We start from the raw sequence: 13,060 nt of genomic DNA, 5'->3' as shown, positions 1-13,060 counted from the left end.
CCCCAACGGCCGAGCCGGGCCACCCCCTCAGGACTGGTAGGCGGGGCGGCAGCGCCAGGAGCACTTCATCTGGCTCCCCCGAGACACAGCGGGATCCCCGCCGCCGGAAGCTCATTGAGGGGAGAGGCGGGACTTTACATCCTCTAGCCAATCACCGGAAAGCGTCGGAAAGACAAGCAGCGACTATAGCCAATGCTCTCTGTGGGCTGTGCGCGGCGGCGGCCCTGCCGTGAGAGGAGCTGCCCCGCTCCAAGCGTATGTGGGGGATTCCGGCCCGCCTGGCGCATCAGGGCGGCCAGAGGGCGGGGCGGGGGAGAAGTGGCGGACGTGGACCGCCAATAGGCGTGAGGGAAGAGCTGACAGGCACGTGGCTCGCCCAATGGGAGGGCGGTGGCTGTTAAAAGGGCTGGCAACCCGGAGGGGCGAGTTGGGCGCAGGTGAGTAGTTCGCGCGGCTCCCCGGGGACCCGGGCAGGGCGGGGAGCGGGCCCGACCGGCCGCAGGGCGGGAGCAGCTGCAGCTGCTCCCCCCGTGGGGCCGCAGCCAGTGTGGGATGCGGGCAGCTGCTGGCCTCTTTGTAGGGGGAGAGCGGTGGGGCTCCGCCGCCGTCAGCCCCCGAGGGTGTTGAGGTGGTTGTCCGCCGTCGTCCTGCGGGGAGGCGCCCCGCCCCCCCATCCCCCCTCCCCGCCTCCCGGGAGGGGCGCAGGGCCCCGCCGGCAAGTAGCCCGCGGCCGACGGTAGCGGGCCCACCTGCTCCCCGGGGCTCGGCGCGGCGGGGGCCCCGGTACGTGGCCGCCCTCCCGGAGCAGGCCCGGCGGCGCTCGGTGCCGTGCTGGCCAAGGCAGCCGGCCGTGCTGTCCTTTGTTTGCTTCCTCGCCCTCCCCAAAGGGCTCCGTGCGCCTCCTGGCGGGGCCGGCCCGGCCCTGGGGGTGGGCCTGGCGGCACCCCCGCAGGACGCGGCTCCCTGCGCGGAGGTGAGGGTGCCACCTGCTCGTGGCCGTCGCTGTTTCAGGGTAAGGGGAGCATTCGACTGATGAATCTGTGGATTCAACAGCCGGGATCCCCAGCTGCGGTCCATCCTCGGTGCCTCCTCTTTGCATCGCTCGATGAGCCCTTCAGGTGTTGCCGGCCCCCCGTAGCGCTCCCCTGCCCCGGGCCGCGGCTCCGTGCGGGGCGGGGCCGCCCGCGGCAGCACCCGCCGCCTCCCGCGCTGGAGCCGCTCGTAGTACAAAAGCGTAAGTTGTTCCGAGGCGAGCTAGTCAGCCGTCATGAACAGGTACAAAGCTTTCCAGAAAGCCCTAGGCTTCAGTATCATGTGAAGATGCTCAGACTCTCAAATTCTGTTTAAAAAAAAAAAAAATGCATATAGCATGGCCTCCTGTTTTAAAGCTGTTCCGTTTTGTATTTTTCCCCCAATTGTAAGCTCTGGAAGTTAAAAAAAAAAACCGCCCCCAAAAAAGGCAAAGCATCAAGACTTCATACTTAAAAAAAAAATCGTGATTTTTCTAGAGGACAATTCAAATTTGATGCTTGCAACAATCCTTCATCCTGGGGAATTATTCAGAGGTGTTTGTTTTCTGGGGGTTTTTTGCTTGCTTGCCTATTTTGTGGGTGGTTTTTTTTTTTTTGGTTTGTGGGTTTTTGTTGGCCCAGCACGTGGTGTGAGCAAAGGAGATGTATGCATAGAGGCAGAATGTGAATGCCTCTGTCATTAAGTACATCAAAGTTGTTCAACGTATGTGTGCTCTGTATGTTTATGGAGTGTTCAGTTAAGGTTTGTGATACTTGTTTCGTTTCAACCCTGACCAATAGTTTGTGTTTCTTTAGCCCAGTGTTGAGGACCTTCTTGACTATAGGTTGCTTCTGGCCTGACAGGGTTGCATCAAACTATGTTTGGCAGCTCTGTGTTGCCTTTTGGAGAAGACCTTTGAAGTCTTTTTGTTACCATATGATCAGAATTGTTGCTTTTTTTCTCTAGCCAGCACTTTGCATTTCTACCCAAACTGTAAAAATACGCATTTTGCATTTACAGCTAGCACCACGCCATATGATGGGTGCGTGGCTGGTCACATAATGGGCTGTTTATGTCCTCTGTTATTTCCCAGGAACTTCTCTGTCACTTGACCAGACTGTAGCTATTTCCTGTCAGGTAACTGATGTCTCTGGTCATGTACCAGAAGTATTTTTGGTCATATAGTTGATGAAGGAATTTTTTTTCTTGCAGATGCCTTCTCTTACCTTCCTAGTGATGTAAGTGGCTCGATCTAACAAAATGGTTTTTTTTCCTTATCTCTACTCTTGCTTCCACATACTTTTTCTGAGTGAACTGAGTCCCATCTTCCCGGTTGGTGCACTCAGCAAGTAACACTTGCTGTGGAATGCTCTGCTGAAGACACTAAAATGTGTAGCGAGCTATGGTTCTGATTTCAGAAAAACTGTAGTGTTTGTCTACTGGGGTTTTTTTTCCAAATGTTGTATGCATTTCATGTTTTAGACTTCATATCAAAGCAAAACTTAAACATGCTCTATGTCATGTTTTTGTAAATTGTGCTTCTCAAAATGGTGATAGAGTTGGGGTTTTTTTTCCATCTAGAATGTGTACAAATCCTAGCTTATTACCAGTGTTGTCCCTTTTATACTTTGTGCATGGAATTGTTCATTTTTCTGCATTAAAGAGTAATAACCTGGCAACTATGTAGAAATGTCAGAAAAGAGGATATCCCAAACCTCAGCTTTAGTTGGATAATTATGCTTTTTAGTTAATACATCAGAAAGGTACCCAGTCTCACAGTGGAGTTTGATCAAACTTTAGGGGAGTCAATATACCGTTAAGACAATGCATTAACAGCCATTTGCATTAATAAGAAATGAATGGTCTTTAATGAGGCAATATGCTTTCAAAAATGAAAGAGTGAGAAAAGGTAAATGTCCTTACTAACTGGAAGTTAGTAATGAGTTTTAAAATGGGTGGTAGGCTTTGCTGCTGTTTTGCTGGGAAATTCAGGGGCTTGTATCAGACATCATCTGGTATAAAAATAGAAGTCTAAAGGAAAATTTTACGTGGTAAAGGAATTGGATGCCAGCAGTTCCCAAGTTAGTATTATAATTCTTAAAGGTTATTGTTTGCCTTATTGCATAAAATCCAAAAGTAAGATGAGGCACTTAACAAAGAATGGCTGAGGAGATCAGACAGGAGATGCACAAGACCTGCGCAAGGAGCAGTGAGACTGATCCACATGGTGACCTGACATCTGTGTGTTTTAACTCTTAATCTTCTCTGGAGCTAAGGTGAAAGCTTGGCTGTCGGTGTTGTCAGCATTCATGCAGAATTAGAAAGTCCCGTTGATGAAAAATTGATTTGAAAACCCAATATTTTTTTTTCTTGTGATTATGCCCACTTTACCCTGCTGTGCTAGTGCTGAGGAGTGTAGGTAAGGCCAGGGTAAATAGAGATACCATGTAAGTCTCTGAAATCCTCTCGTTCCCTGTTACTGGGGAATGACCAGAACCTTATTCATCCCAGCTGGGGCCAAGTAAAAGACTTAGCCAGTGTATGACTTGAGATGAAAATGGCAGCTGTTCAGCAGAAGTCTGATATTTAGATACCTTTAAGAGACAATTAAGTAGTACTTTGAAGTGTTTGACATCCAGCTGTCAAATACTTCAGAAAGTTTGACCCATTTTTCCATCGTTAGCAAAGTACTTTATATTCACTGAAGTACATGCTTAAAATCAAATGTGAAATTCTACTGATTTCATTAAAAAGAAGTATAACCCTGTAAACGAAGGTTCTGTGTCTTGGTGGTGACAAGTCAGAAATACCATAGTTCTTGTGAAACTTGTATATTAGAATTCCATGTAATTCTTTCTACCTGGAAGACCAACTCAAAATGGTTGCCTCCAAATCTTTCACACACACTCCCCATTCTGAAAACAGGGAAGTGCAAATGTGTGTGTTTCTAAAGCCAGCATGAAGGTAGGAGTAATTGGTCATTCCCCAGTAACCAGGAATCACAGCATCATCTATATATTTATCAGTCTTGAATAACTGCCTTATTAACGGTGAAGCTTCTGAAGGTGCTCTTAATTTGTTTGGTGTGCAGATAATTTTTCTGAAATTTACCTGCTTGGTAACTTAAAAAGTTAAGAAAAACCCCAAAACTTATGCAAGATAAACTTTGATACATAGGTCAAGAAATTCAATCTCTGTAATAATATAAAAGCACTAATGTAATTTGCATTGGAAAAGCACAGCAAGTACCAAATAAATTTATTTACTGCCAGAGGAGTAAATATGATGCTGCTCCCTTGAAAGCCCAAGTACCTTTTTGTGGTAAACTTATAATAATGATGGTTGAGGGAGCTGCTAAAAGATAGATAAAGGGTCTCTAGAAAAATTTTATGTAAGTCTAGCAGACACAGTGCTGTGTTCTGGTACAAATCTCACTTTTGAAACTGCAGCTTTTTTTTTTTAAGTACTCGTCATCAAGTTAAGGGTCTACATTAGAATAGTACGTTATATTATTTCTTTTAACTAATTCCCTTTTCTCAAAAAATTAATATTTTATTTTCAGAAGGGCAGGAAGTTTCATGCACCAGTTTTAGTCTGAGGGGTCAGAAGTGCCAGGTAACTGCATGGTTGTGGTCCATGCTGGTACACAACACTTTATGTAGTTGGTTTCTTCTTGGGACTCCATTTTGCATATATGCTAGCTACTAAACATTGGAAGTGAATTGAATCACAGTGAGGGCAGTATGTTAATGAGGAAAAGCAGTAAACCAGTTTCCTAAATGCAGCATTTAAAACGATGTTTGATGCCAGCATGCTTATGTGTTGAGTGTGAAAGAATGTTGCTTGATGTGGAAGGCTTTTCAAGTGAACCACTTACTTACAGTCAATAGCGCATAGGAGATGCATATGATAGTTTAGACACCATTCTTCATTATCTCTCAAATGGAGAGTTTTTCTGTAATGTGTTCATGCTTATGTTTTAACCAAGTTTAGGAGAATAACACAGCAAAAAAGTACTCAGTAACTTAACAGTTCTGTATAGCTGGGGTGTGTGTGGAAGGGTGAGGGGTGGGGGTGGTATTTAAGGATTAAGTCCATTAGTCAGTAGCAATCGAATGTATCATCTGCAAGGCATTTGCTTCAGGTGGACAAAAAGTCTATACTAGATTAATAGTGAACAAACACAACAGCTTGAAACTGCAAGTACTGTATAGTGAATTATTGGCCTACTTGGTTTAAAGCTTTTTAAACCTACCTAAAGTGGCAGGTAACATCATGCAAAAGAAAGTTCAAAATAAATCCTAAGTTGGACCATTACCAAGCAGTCTGTGACCAAGAACCATTTTTTTCAGTCTCTGCTTTGAGTTTTGAGGTTCTTTTTGGTAATGGTGTCTAATAGATTCATCACTGCATTAAGTCTCCTGTTTCTCCCACTCAAAATTTCCACTTTGTGTACAGAGTTGTGCACAATCTGTCAGGTGTATTATGGGGTTTAGCTTTCTCTTCAGCATCAGGCACAGGACCAGCTATTGCCGAGGGTAGGGGACTGGATGAACCTTCAACCTCACCTAACATGAGGTGTTTTGCAGTGTGAGGATAAAGAGGGCTTTACCATGGGCATGTAGTGACTTACTCCTAAATCTATTTTTTGTTAAAACACGTCTAACACATGACACTTGTTTGAACTAGTGGTTGTTTTCAGACATGCAGCAGGATTGCTCCAGTTCTTTTTGTGATTGTCAGATCTTACAAAGCTTCAACTTTTCATATTAATCTACTTTTTTTTTTTCTTTTAATGGATGGAAACAGTGTCTCATTTAAAATGTCTCAGGAATTTCAGCCTCCTCAACATTTTATGGTTTTTGAAATAATGATATAACAATTTTAGCTTCTTTTGGAAATACTTTAACATTTAAACTGAGATGTGTATGTAAAACTTCAGCCTTAAGCAAATTCTGACTGGCAAAACTCTTTAAGAGTGGTTATTTATTATAATTAAATAATAATTTTTTATAATGGAGATATCAACTAAACCTTAGTGGTTTGTGACATTTTTGTGGATATATTAATGGATTTATAGCTCATATCAGATTAGAGAAGGTATTTATAGCTACTTTATATTGAGAGTTTAACAAAATGGTTTTCTTCTATTGAATGAACGATCAGTTCAAAATATGCATTCCTTACATGATGACTTAGGAGTTGAGTTCATTAAATGAAAATATACAGTGTATACCTTGGAGATTTATGTTGTTTGCTCTTTTTCTCTTAGGAAGCCTGACAAATAGGAAAATACTACAAAGTGAAGAGAAAATTCACTTCACAAGAACTGAGCTCTGCTTTCATTGGTTTTTAAATTTTGTTTGTATTAATAACTGATTAGTGTCAGACCATCTCTGTAGTCTACTGTAGTGAAATTGTTAGGTTAAAGCTGGAAAAAATGAAACAATTAAAAAGAAAAAGGAAAAGCAATTTTAGCGTTCAGGAAACTCAAACTCTCCTTAAGGAAATCAGAAAAAGGAGAGAAGTACTCTTTTCAAAACAACTTAATACAACAATTAATGAGATGAAACGGAAAGCTTGGGAGGAAATAGCAGAGTGTGTAAATGCTGTAGGTGAAGGAGAGCAAAGAACAGGGACAGAAGTGAAAAGGCGATACCTTGACTGGAGAGCACTCATGAAGAGAAAACGTCTGAATTCAAACATCAAAGTAGTGGGTGCTGGGTTTCACCTTCCTTCATCCAATTTAGATGACTCTCTCAATGAAGACATGGATGAGAAAATGGGATTTGCAATTGAATCTAGTTTTGAATGGCAAAATATCACTGACTTCAGAGAAGCCGGTGGATCTTTAACAGAAATCAAAGTAGAAGAGGAAGAGGAGGATCCGCAGAATTTTGAAGTGAGTGACTAACATACATTAGCTATATGCAATATGAGTGTTGTTTCATTTCAGCATAAGGCTTTTTGCTGTGTTCCTTCACAGCATGTTGCTGTTTTTTCTGAATGTGTGAATTAAAGAAACTGTAGAAACAAATATGTTTCAGAGAGATGGTATTCAAATCTAGCAACTTGCAATTGTGTGTAAGGTCTTGGCTGTTGATTATGAAATTGATATCCCTCAACTTTGAATATGTATTTGCACATATATTTTCCATTTGTGTGTGCCACAGATAATTATTTCAGTCAGTAGAATTAAAATATGCTGTTGAAGGAAGCTGGTTATTTTAGTTCTTAGGCTGTCTGGATGGTTGAATGGGGAAGAGAAATGTACCTCTTTAACAAATGAAAGTATATGTTACCTGCAGGTTCAGAAATAAATGGAATACATAAAGAGATAAGAATACTGCTTGCATTTCTTAAAATGAACCCATAGGAATGAAAATATTATTTGAGTAAGTCAGTCAACCATTCCTGTCTGTCAGAATTTTAGTGTGAATTTGACAAGCCGTTTTGGATCCTGTAGGCAGGTTGTTACTCTTGGTACTACGATGACTGTCCTGGGGTAGGCAGCCAGCTGGAGTGAAGTCAAATGTTTGGATAATTTTGTAGTACCTGTACAGATACATAGTTGGCATTTCAGAAAGGGGTGCTCAAAGAGTTTTGGTTTGTTGGGGGTTTTTTGTTTGTCTTTTTTCTTTTGGGGGTGGAGGGGCAACTCCTGTCTTAGCTCAATTGAGGTGTGTGCTGGGAAGAAATGAGCATAAGCTGTTAAATGGTAGTGAGACTACTGTCTGACAACTGCTGAAGAACAGTGTCTGCTCTGATGCTGGAGGACTGGGAGTGGCTCTCATTGTTCTAAGATTTTTCTGAGCCCGTATCTTCCTCAGTTTGCCTTTCTTTTGCAGCATACTTAGTGGGAGGCAGTTATCCCTTGTGTACTATGAATTTGTAGCACATAAGGGCTATAACTCTGTGAGTTGTTAGTCTGCCAAAAGCAAGGGTCCTAACCACCTAGTCATCTGTGTCACAAATAGCTTTACAGCAGATGTGATTATACAAACATTGGTTAAACAAGTCCTGTTTACTGACCCACAATACAGTTTGAAGGGTTAGTGCATGTGAAAAATATTAAGGGCTTTTTAGAAATTGAATCCTCAAGTTAGTGAAGGCTGGGTTTGCTTGCATACCCCATAGCCTATGGATCCAGCTGCTCTTATAAGTAATTGGTTGCAACAAATTCCTAGTGGCTTACATAAATGTTACTCAGCTATATGAAAAGTAAGACAAACATACTTTTTTAGATCCAGTTTTCTATCAGTGGTTTTGAATGGTCTATAATATCTACTGTGCAGTATTTTCTGTATGTTCTTGCGTGTCCACTGACAAGCTGTTTTTCTGTTTTTCAGTACCAGGTATTAACTTCAGATAAGTGTGTTTCTGTACCTGTTTAATGGTAGAAAACAGTCTTTTGATCTAACATGGTTATTTCACAGCATGTGAGGTAAACAGTTCTGAGTAGCTTTTAAGATTAAAAAACCAGTATGTTCTTTTCAGTCAAACTGTGTGTAACAAATTTTTTTCTGGCGTAAAGACTGGAATGTAATTCTTGTCTATTGCATTCCTCTTTGCAGTTTCCCATTGAGGAAGAAGAAGAAATTTTGTCATCAGTTTTGCCAGATTCAAAAAAGGAAAATGACCTACCAGACTTCCCCCACATTGAAGAGTTTGGAAATCTAAGCTCTGCTCAAGCTAGGCTAGCCTATGAAGATTCTCACTTGCTTATAAATCTGGAGAAGCAGAAGGTGGAGCTGGAGAAGCAGCGACTAGATATTGAAGCTGAAAGGTTGCAAGTGGAGAAGGAGCGCCTGCAAATTGAAAAAGAACGGTTGCGGCATGTTGATTTGGAGCGCGAGAGACTTCAGATTGAGAAGGAGCGACTTCAGATTGAATGGGAGAAACTCAGGCTAGAGACTCTGCATGCTGAAAAACCTGCCCTGGAAAATGACCTCACCCAAACAGAAAAACCCATCATGCAGCCTCTGGATCTAGAAACTGAAAAATTAAAACTTGAAAAAGAACGTTTGCAGTTAGAGAAGGAGAGGCTGCAGTTCTTGAAGTTTGAGTCGGAGAAGCTGCAGATTGAGAAGGAACGCTTGCAAGTGGAGAAGGAACGCCTTCGAATTCAGAGAGAGGGTCACTTGCAGTGAACATCCTGACAGAAATGTCAACAGTAGTGTTTCGATGTTTGTAAAATAGAGGTAGTTCTTAATACTGAAACTGTCCTAGAGGCTTAACATTCTTCTGTTCTGAGTTGAATGTTGATGTTAAACTGAGAAAGAAAAAAAGAATGGTGCTCAGTATGTCAGTGTGCCTACATAAATGAGCTTATGTGTGAAATTGCTTTTCAGTGTATCAGAACTAAGTGTTATATCCTCTTGTCTTCAGTATTGTGTTGTATTAGTTTGGTGTCCTCTCAGACACACTGAGAAGAATCAAGGCTGAACCTTTTACTTTTTTCACTGTACTAACAGTAAGGAAATATCAGAATAAATCGACATATGTTGGAGGACATGGTGCTGATTATAACCCACACAATAAATAAATATAACTTAGAACACAATAATGAATCAATCGCATCATGACACTGTGTTAAACTTCCCCTTTCTGCTTTTTGCCACCCCCACAATTTGAAAAAAAAGAGTTCTAGAATTATCTAAAAGTTAAAGTACAAGTTAAATTCATTGCAGTTCTGTTTACTGTTGTTCCATGGCTTGAACTGAGTTGCAGTGCAGAAAATAGTATTCATCCTTTCATGTGTTCATACACTTCAACCCTACCTACTATAAGCTGGGCTGTTGGTTGCACCAGGTCATTAATATGGAATATAGCACCTGTCTTAGTATAGCATAGGGACTTAGTGGTTGATCAGGCCTGCTATCTGGATGGTCTGTGATGATCCCCTGAAGTAAATTGCTAGACCTGGTTTGTTCCTTGAAAGACAGTAGTTGGTGAGCACGGACTAAGGAGCCCTGAGCTTGAACGTAACACTCTTGATGTTAGTTCTGCTTGTCTAGTACTGAGGTTATGTCCGTGAGGCAGCCAGAAGAGGATTTCATGGCTGACCTCATACAGCATGTTTTAATTGGAGAAACAGAAATGGTCAGTGCTAAAGGCTCTCAGTATTTTGTATTCATTTAAAATAATTATTAAATAAAAAAAACCAACATGCAGGGAGGCTTTCTATTATTTCTTAAATGTTTAAATCCCAACTGAGCCAGATTTTATGTTTTTCATCTTTCTGCCAGTTAACTTCTCTTGTGTTGACTCCATTTGAAACAAGACTGAGAATACTAAATCTGATTATATGTTGAGTGACTTATGTGGATCCTTGTGCAAGTAAATATATTTATACCATGACAGGATTACTTTTATTCTGCAAAGATGTTATTTTTTTATTACTGAAACAAGTGTGCTTCTACAGTGGAAATAAATTTGACTACTACAATCCAAAATTGTTCTTGAGACTCTGTTCACAGAGAAACAGGGCTACATATGCAGAGAAACCTGGATACTTGGCACTGCAGGACCCCAGAGCTGCCGCTACCTGTGTTCACTGGGTAGTGAATCAGAGAGATGAGGCACATCAGAGTAGGACTTCAGCCAACCAGCCCTTACTTGAAAAAGGGAGAAGGAAGGAGACACAAGCCAGCTGGATAGAAATGCCATTCATTTCTCAGTATGTGAGATTCACTTTCCTGAATGTGCTGGTTCGACTCTGGCTGGAGGTCAGGTGCCCACCAAAGCCGCTCCATCGCTCCCTCCTCAGCTGGGCTGGGAAGAGAACTACGAGGAGAGGCTCCTGGGTGGAGGTACGGGCAGGGAGAGATGGCTCTGCAGTGACTGTCACGGGCAGAACTGGCTCGGCTCGGGGAAATTAATTTATTACCAATCAAATCAGAGTAGGATAATAGGAAATAAAACCAAATCTTAAAACACCTTCTCCCCACCCCTTCCTCCTTACCGGGCGCAACTTCACTCCCGGTTCTCTGTTACTCCGGGGGACAGGGAACGGGGGTTGCGGTCGGTGTCGCCCCCGCCGTCCCGGCCTCTCCTGCCCCTCGGGGGAGGGTCCTCACCCCCTGCCCGGCCCCGGCGCGGGGTCCCCCCCACGGGAGGCGGGTCCCCCCCACGGGAGGCAGCTCCCCACGGGCTGCTCCAGCGGGAGCCCTTCCCAGGGGCTGCAGTTCCTCACCCCCGGCCCCAGCGCGGGCCCCGCCGCGGGGCGCAGCCCCTCAGGCCCGGCCGGCCCCGGCGCGGCCCCCGCGGGGTCCCCGGCCCTGCCCGCAGCCCGGCCCCGGCCCGGGCTCCTCCCCGCGGGGCCACGGGCCCTGCCCGGAGCCGGCTCCAGCGCGGCCCCCGCGGGTCCCGGCCCCCTGCGGGCACCCCCTGCCCGGGCTGCGGGGGGGAGCTGCTCCCCCGCGGGCTCCGTGGGCTGAGGGGCACAGCCTGCCCCGCCGGGGGCTGCCCTGCCCTGCCCGGCCCTGCCCTTCCCCGCGGGCTGCCGGGGAGCCTCTGCTGCGGCGCCCGGAGCCCCCCCGGCCTCCTCCGGCCCGGCCCGGCCCGGCCCTGCCCCGGGGGCTGCGGGGCTGCTGCTCGCCCCTCCCGGCCCCCCTCGCTCCCGCCGCTGTTCCCCCCCGCGGGGGTTTTTCCCCTTCTCAGCCCCTTCTCCCCGCGGCGCTGCCCCCGCGGCTGCGGGGCTCGGCCTCGGCCAGCGGCGGGCCCGGCCTGGAGCCGGGGGGCAGCGGCTCTGCCGGCCGGGGGGAGCTGCCCGCAGCGGCGCGCAGCCCCCGCTGCCAACACCTGGCCACGCAGACCCGGTACACTGAAATAAAGGGGCACATTTTCAGCTCCCTGATACGTTTCAAACACATTTATATTAAAACCAGCTTTCTGTTGTTCGTAGAAATTACTTCTCTTTCCCCTGTCAAACATAAGAGAGGCAGAACTCGGGAAGTTTGTCGGGATTGCCTAGTGTGTAAAGCATTTACCCAGACAGCGGAATAACCTGGGTTTCATGATCACTGTATCCTGGGTGACCAGCTTCCTAGATAACTACCCTGACAGCCAAACAGGGTGAGTATGAGCAAGGGGCAGCACAGCAGCTGTGGCAGCCAGGGAGCCTTCCTGGGGGTGTCTGGAAGGACCCCTTGGCCGGGAAGGAGCAGCTGTGGAGCCTGGCTCCTGTTCCGGCAGGAGTTACGCTGCTGCTTCATACCCGCACTTCTGCCTTTGTATTTTACTCCCATGGAATGACTTAACCATGAGGATAATAGTCTGTATTTTACATGGGACATCTTGGGAATTTTGCCCCGAGAGCATTAAAGGTTTGGGGGAAAAATAAATAGATAAATCTGAACCATTTCTGACTTGTGAGTTGGTTTAGAAATTTGAACGCTTCTCCAAATGTGAACAGAGCCGTATGTAAACAATTATTTCTTCTAACAACTGTTCAGCCTCCTAGGGAAATGATGCATCCTTTGTTTATACAAAACCTTTTGGAAAATACTGAATGATGAAATTAAGTTTCATCATAAATCTTTGAAAATACAGTTTCAACATAAAATTTAGAGAAAATTACAGAGTTTAATACATCAGTTTTATAGCTTGCTTTTTTCATACCAAAATTGCAGTCATTTTGCAGTAATTTGAATTTAAATGTCATATCTTTAATATACTATCTGCATTCTCTTAAACTTTAATTGCTTGATTTACCAACCTGCGACCCTGACAGCAAAGACCTAAAGGCAAGATTTTGACCATGTCAATGTCACCGAAATCAGGACACAGGTGTAAATCAGTTCTTTCATTAGCAAGGGAGAGATTTTGGACTCCTGCTTAAAAGAAGGGTCTGTGATTGTAATGAGTGACGTTTCCAGACTGGGAAGAGTTTTAAGACAAGTGGGAAACCACATACATATGGAGGAAGAGGCAAGTATTTAGAGAAAGGAGAGGGGTGAAGATCACACATTTAGTAAGGGAGGAGGCGAGTGAAGCTGATGATAGGTAAAAGGGAGTACTGGAAATATCCCCAGTGGTCATCGCAAAC

At 44.7% G+C, this 13,060-nt stretch overlaps 1 protein-coding gene across 3 annotated transcripts; it reads left to right on the top strand.

Moving 5' to 3' along the window:
* Positions 1-236: 236 nt before the first annotated feature.
* Positions 237-10,466, top strand: MSANTD4 (Myb/SANT DNA binding domain containing 4 with coiled-coils). 3 transcript variants are annotated; one of them, XM_037377572.1, is made up of 3 exons: positions 237-437; positions 6,284-6,913; positions 8,586-10,466. In XM_037377572.1, the coding sequence occupies exons 2-3, from the start codon at positions 6,452-6,454 to the stop codon at positions 9,159-9,161; spliced, it is 1,038 nt and encodes a 345-aa protein (XP_037233469.1). In that variant the 5' UTR covers positions 237-437; positions 6,284-6,451; the 3' UTR covers positions 9,162-10,466. The 3 variants fall into 3 exon arrangements, with proteins under 3 accessions (XP_037233469.1, XP_037233471.1, XP_037233470.1); XM_037377574.1 differs by lacking the exon at positions 237-437 and adding an exon at positions 1,127-1,234; XM_037377573.1 differs by lacking the exon at positions 237-437 and having other exon boundaries at positions 1,257-6,913.
* The last annotated feature ends 2,594 nt before the right edge of the window (positions 10,467-13,060 follow it).

Source organism: Falco rusticolus, chromosome 2, assembly GCF_015220075.1.
Source record: "Falco rusticolus isolate bFalRus1 chromosome 2, bFalRus1.pri, whole genome shotgun sequence".
Lineage (NCBI taxonomy): Eukaryota > Metazoa > Chordata > Aves > Falconiformes > Falconidae > Falco > Falco rusticolus.
The sequence above is the reverse complement of the archived record's forward strand: the minus strand, read 5'-3'. Positions and strand labels throughout refer to the sequence as shown.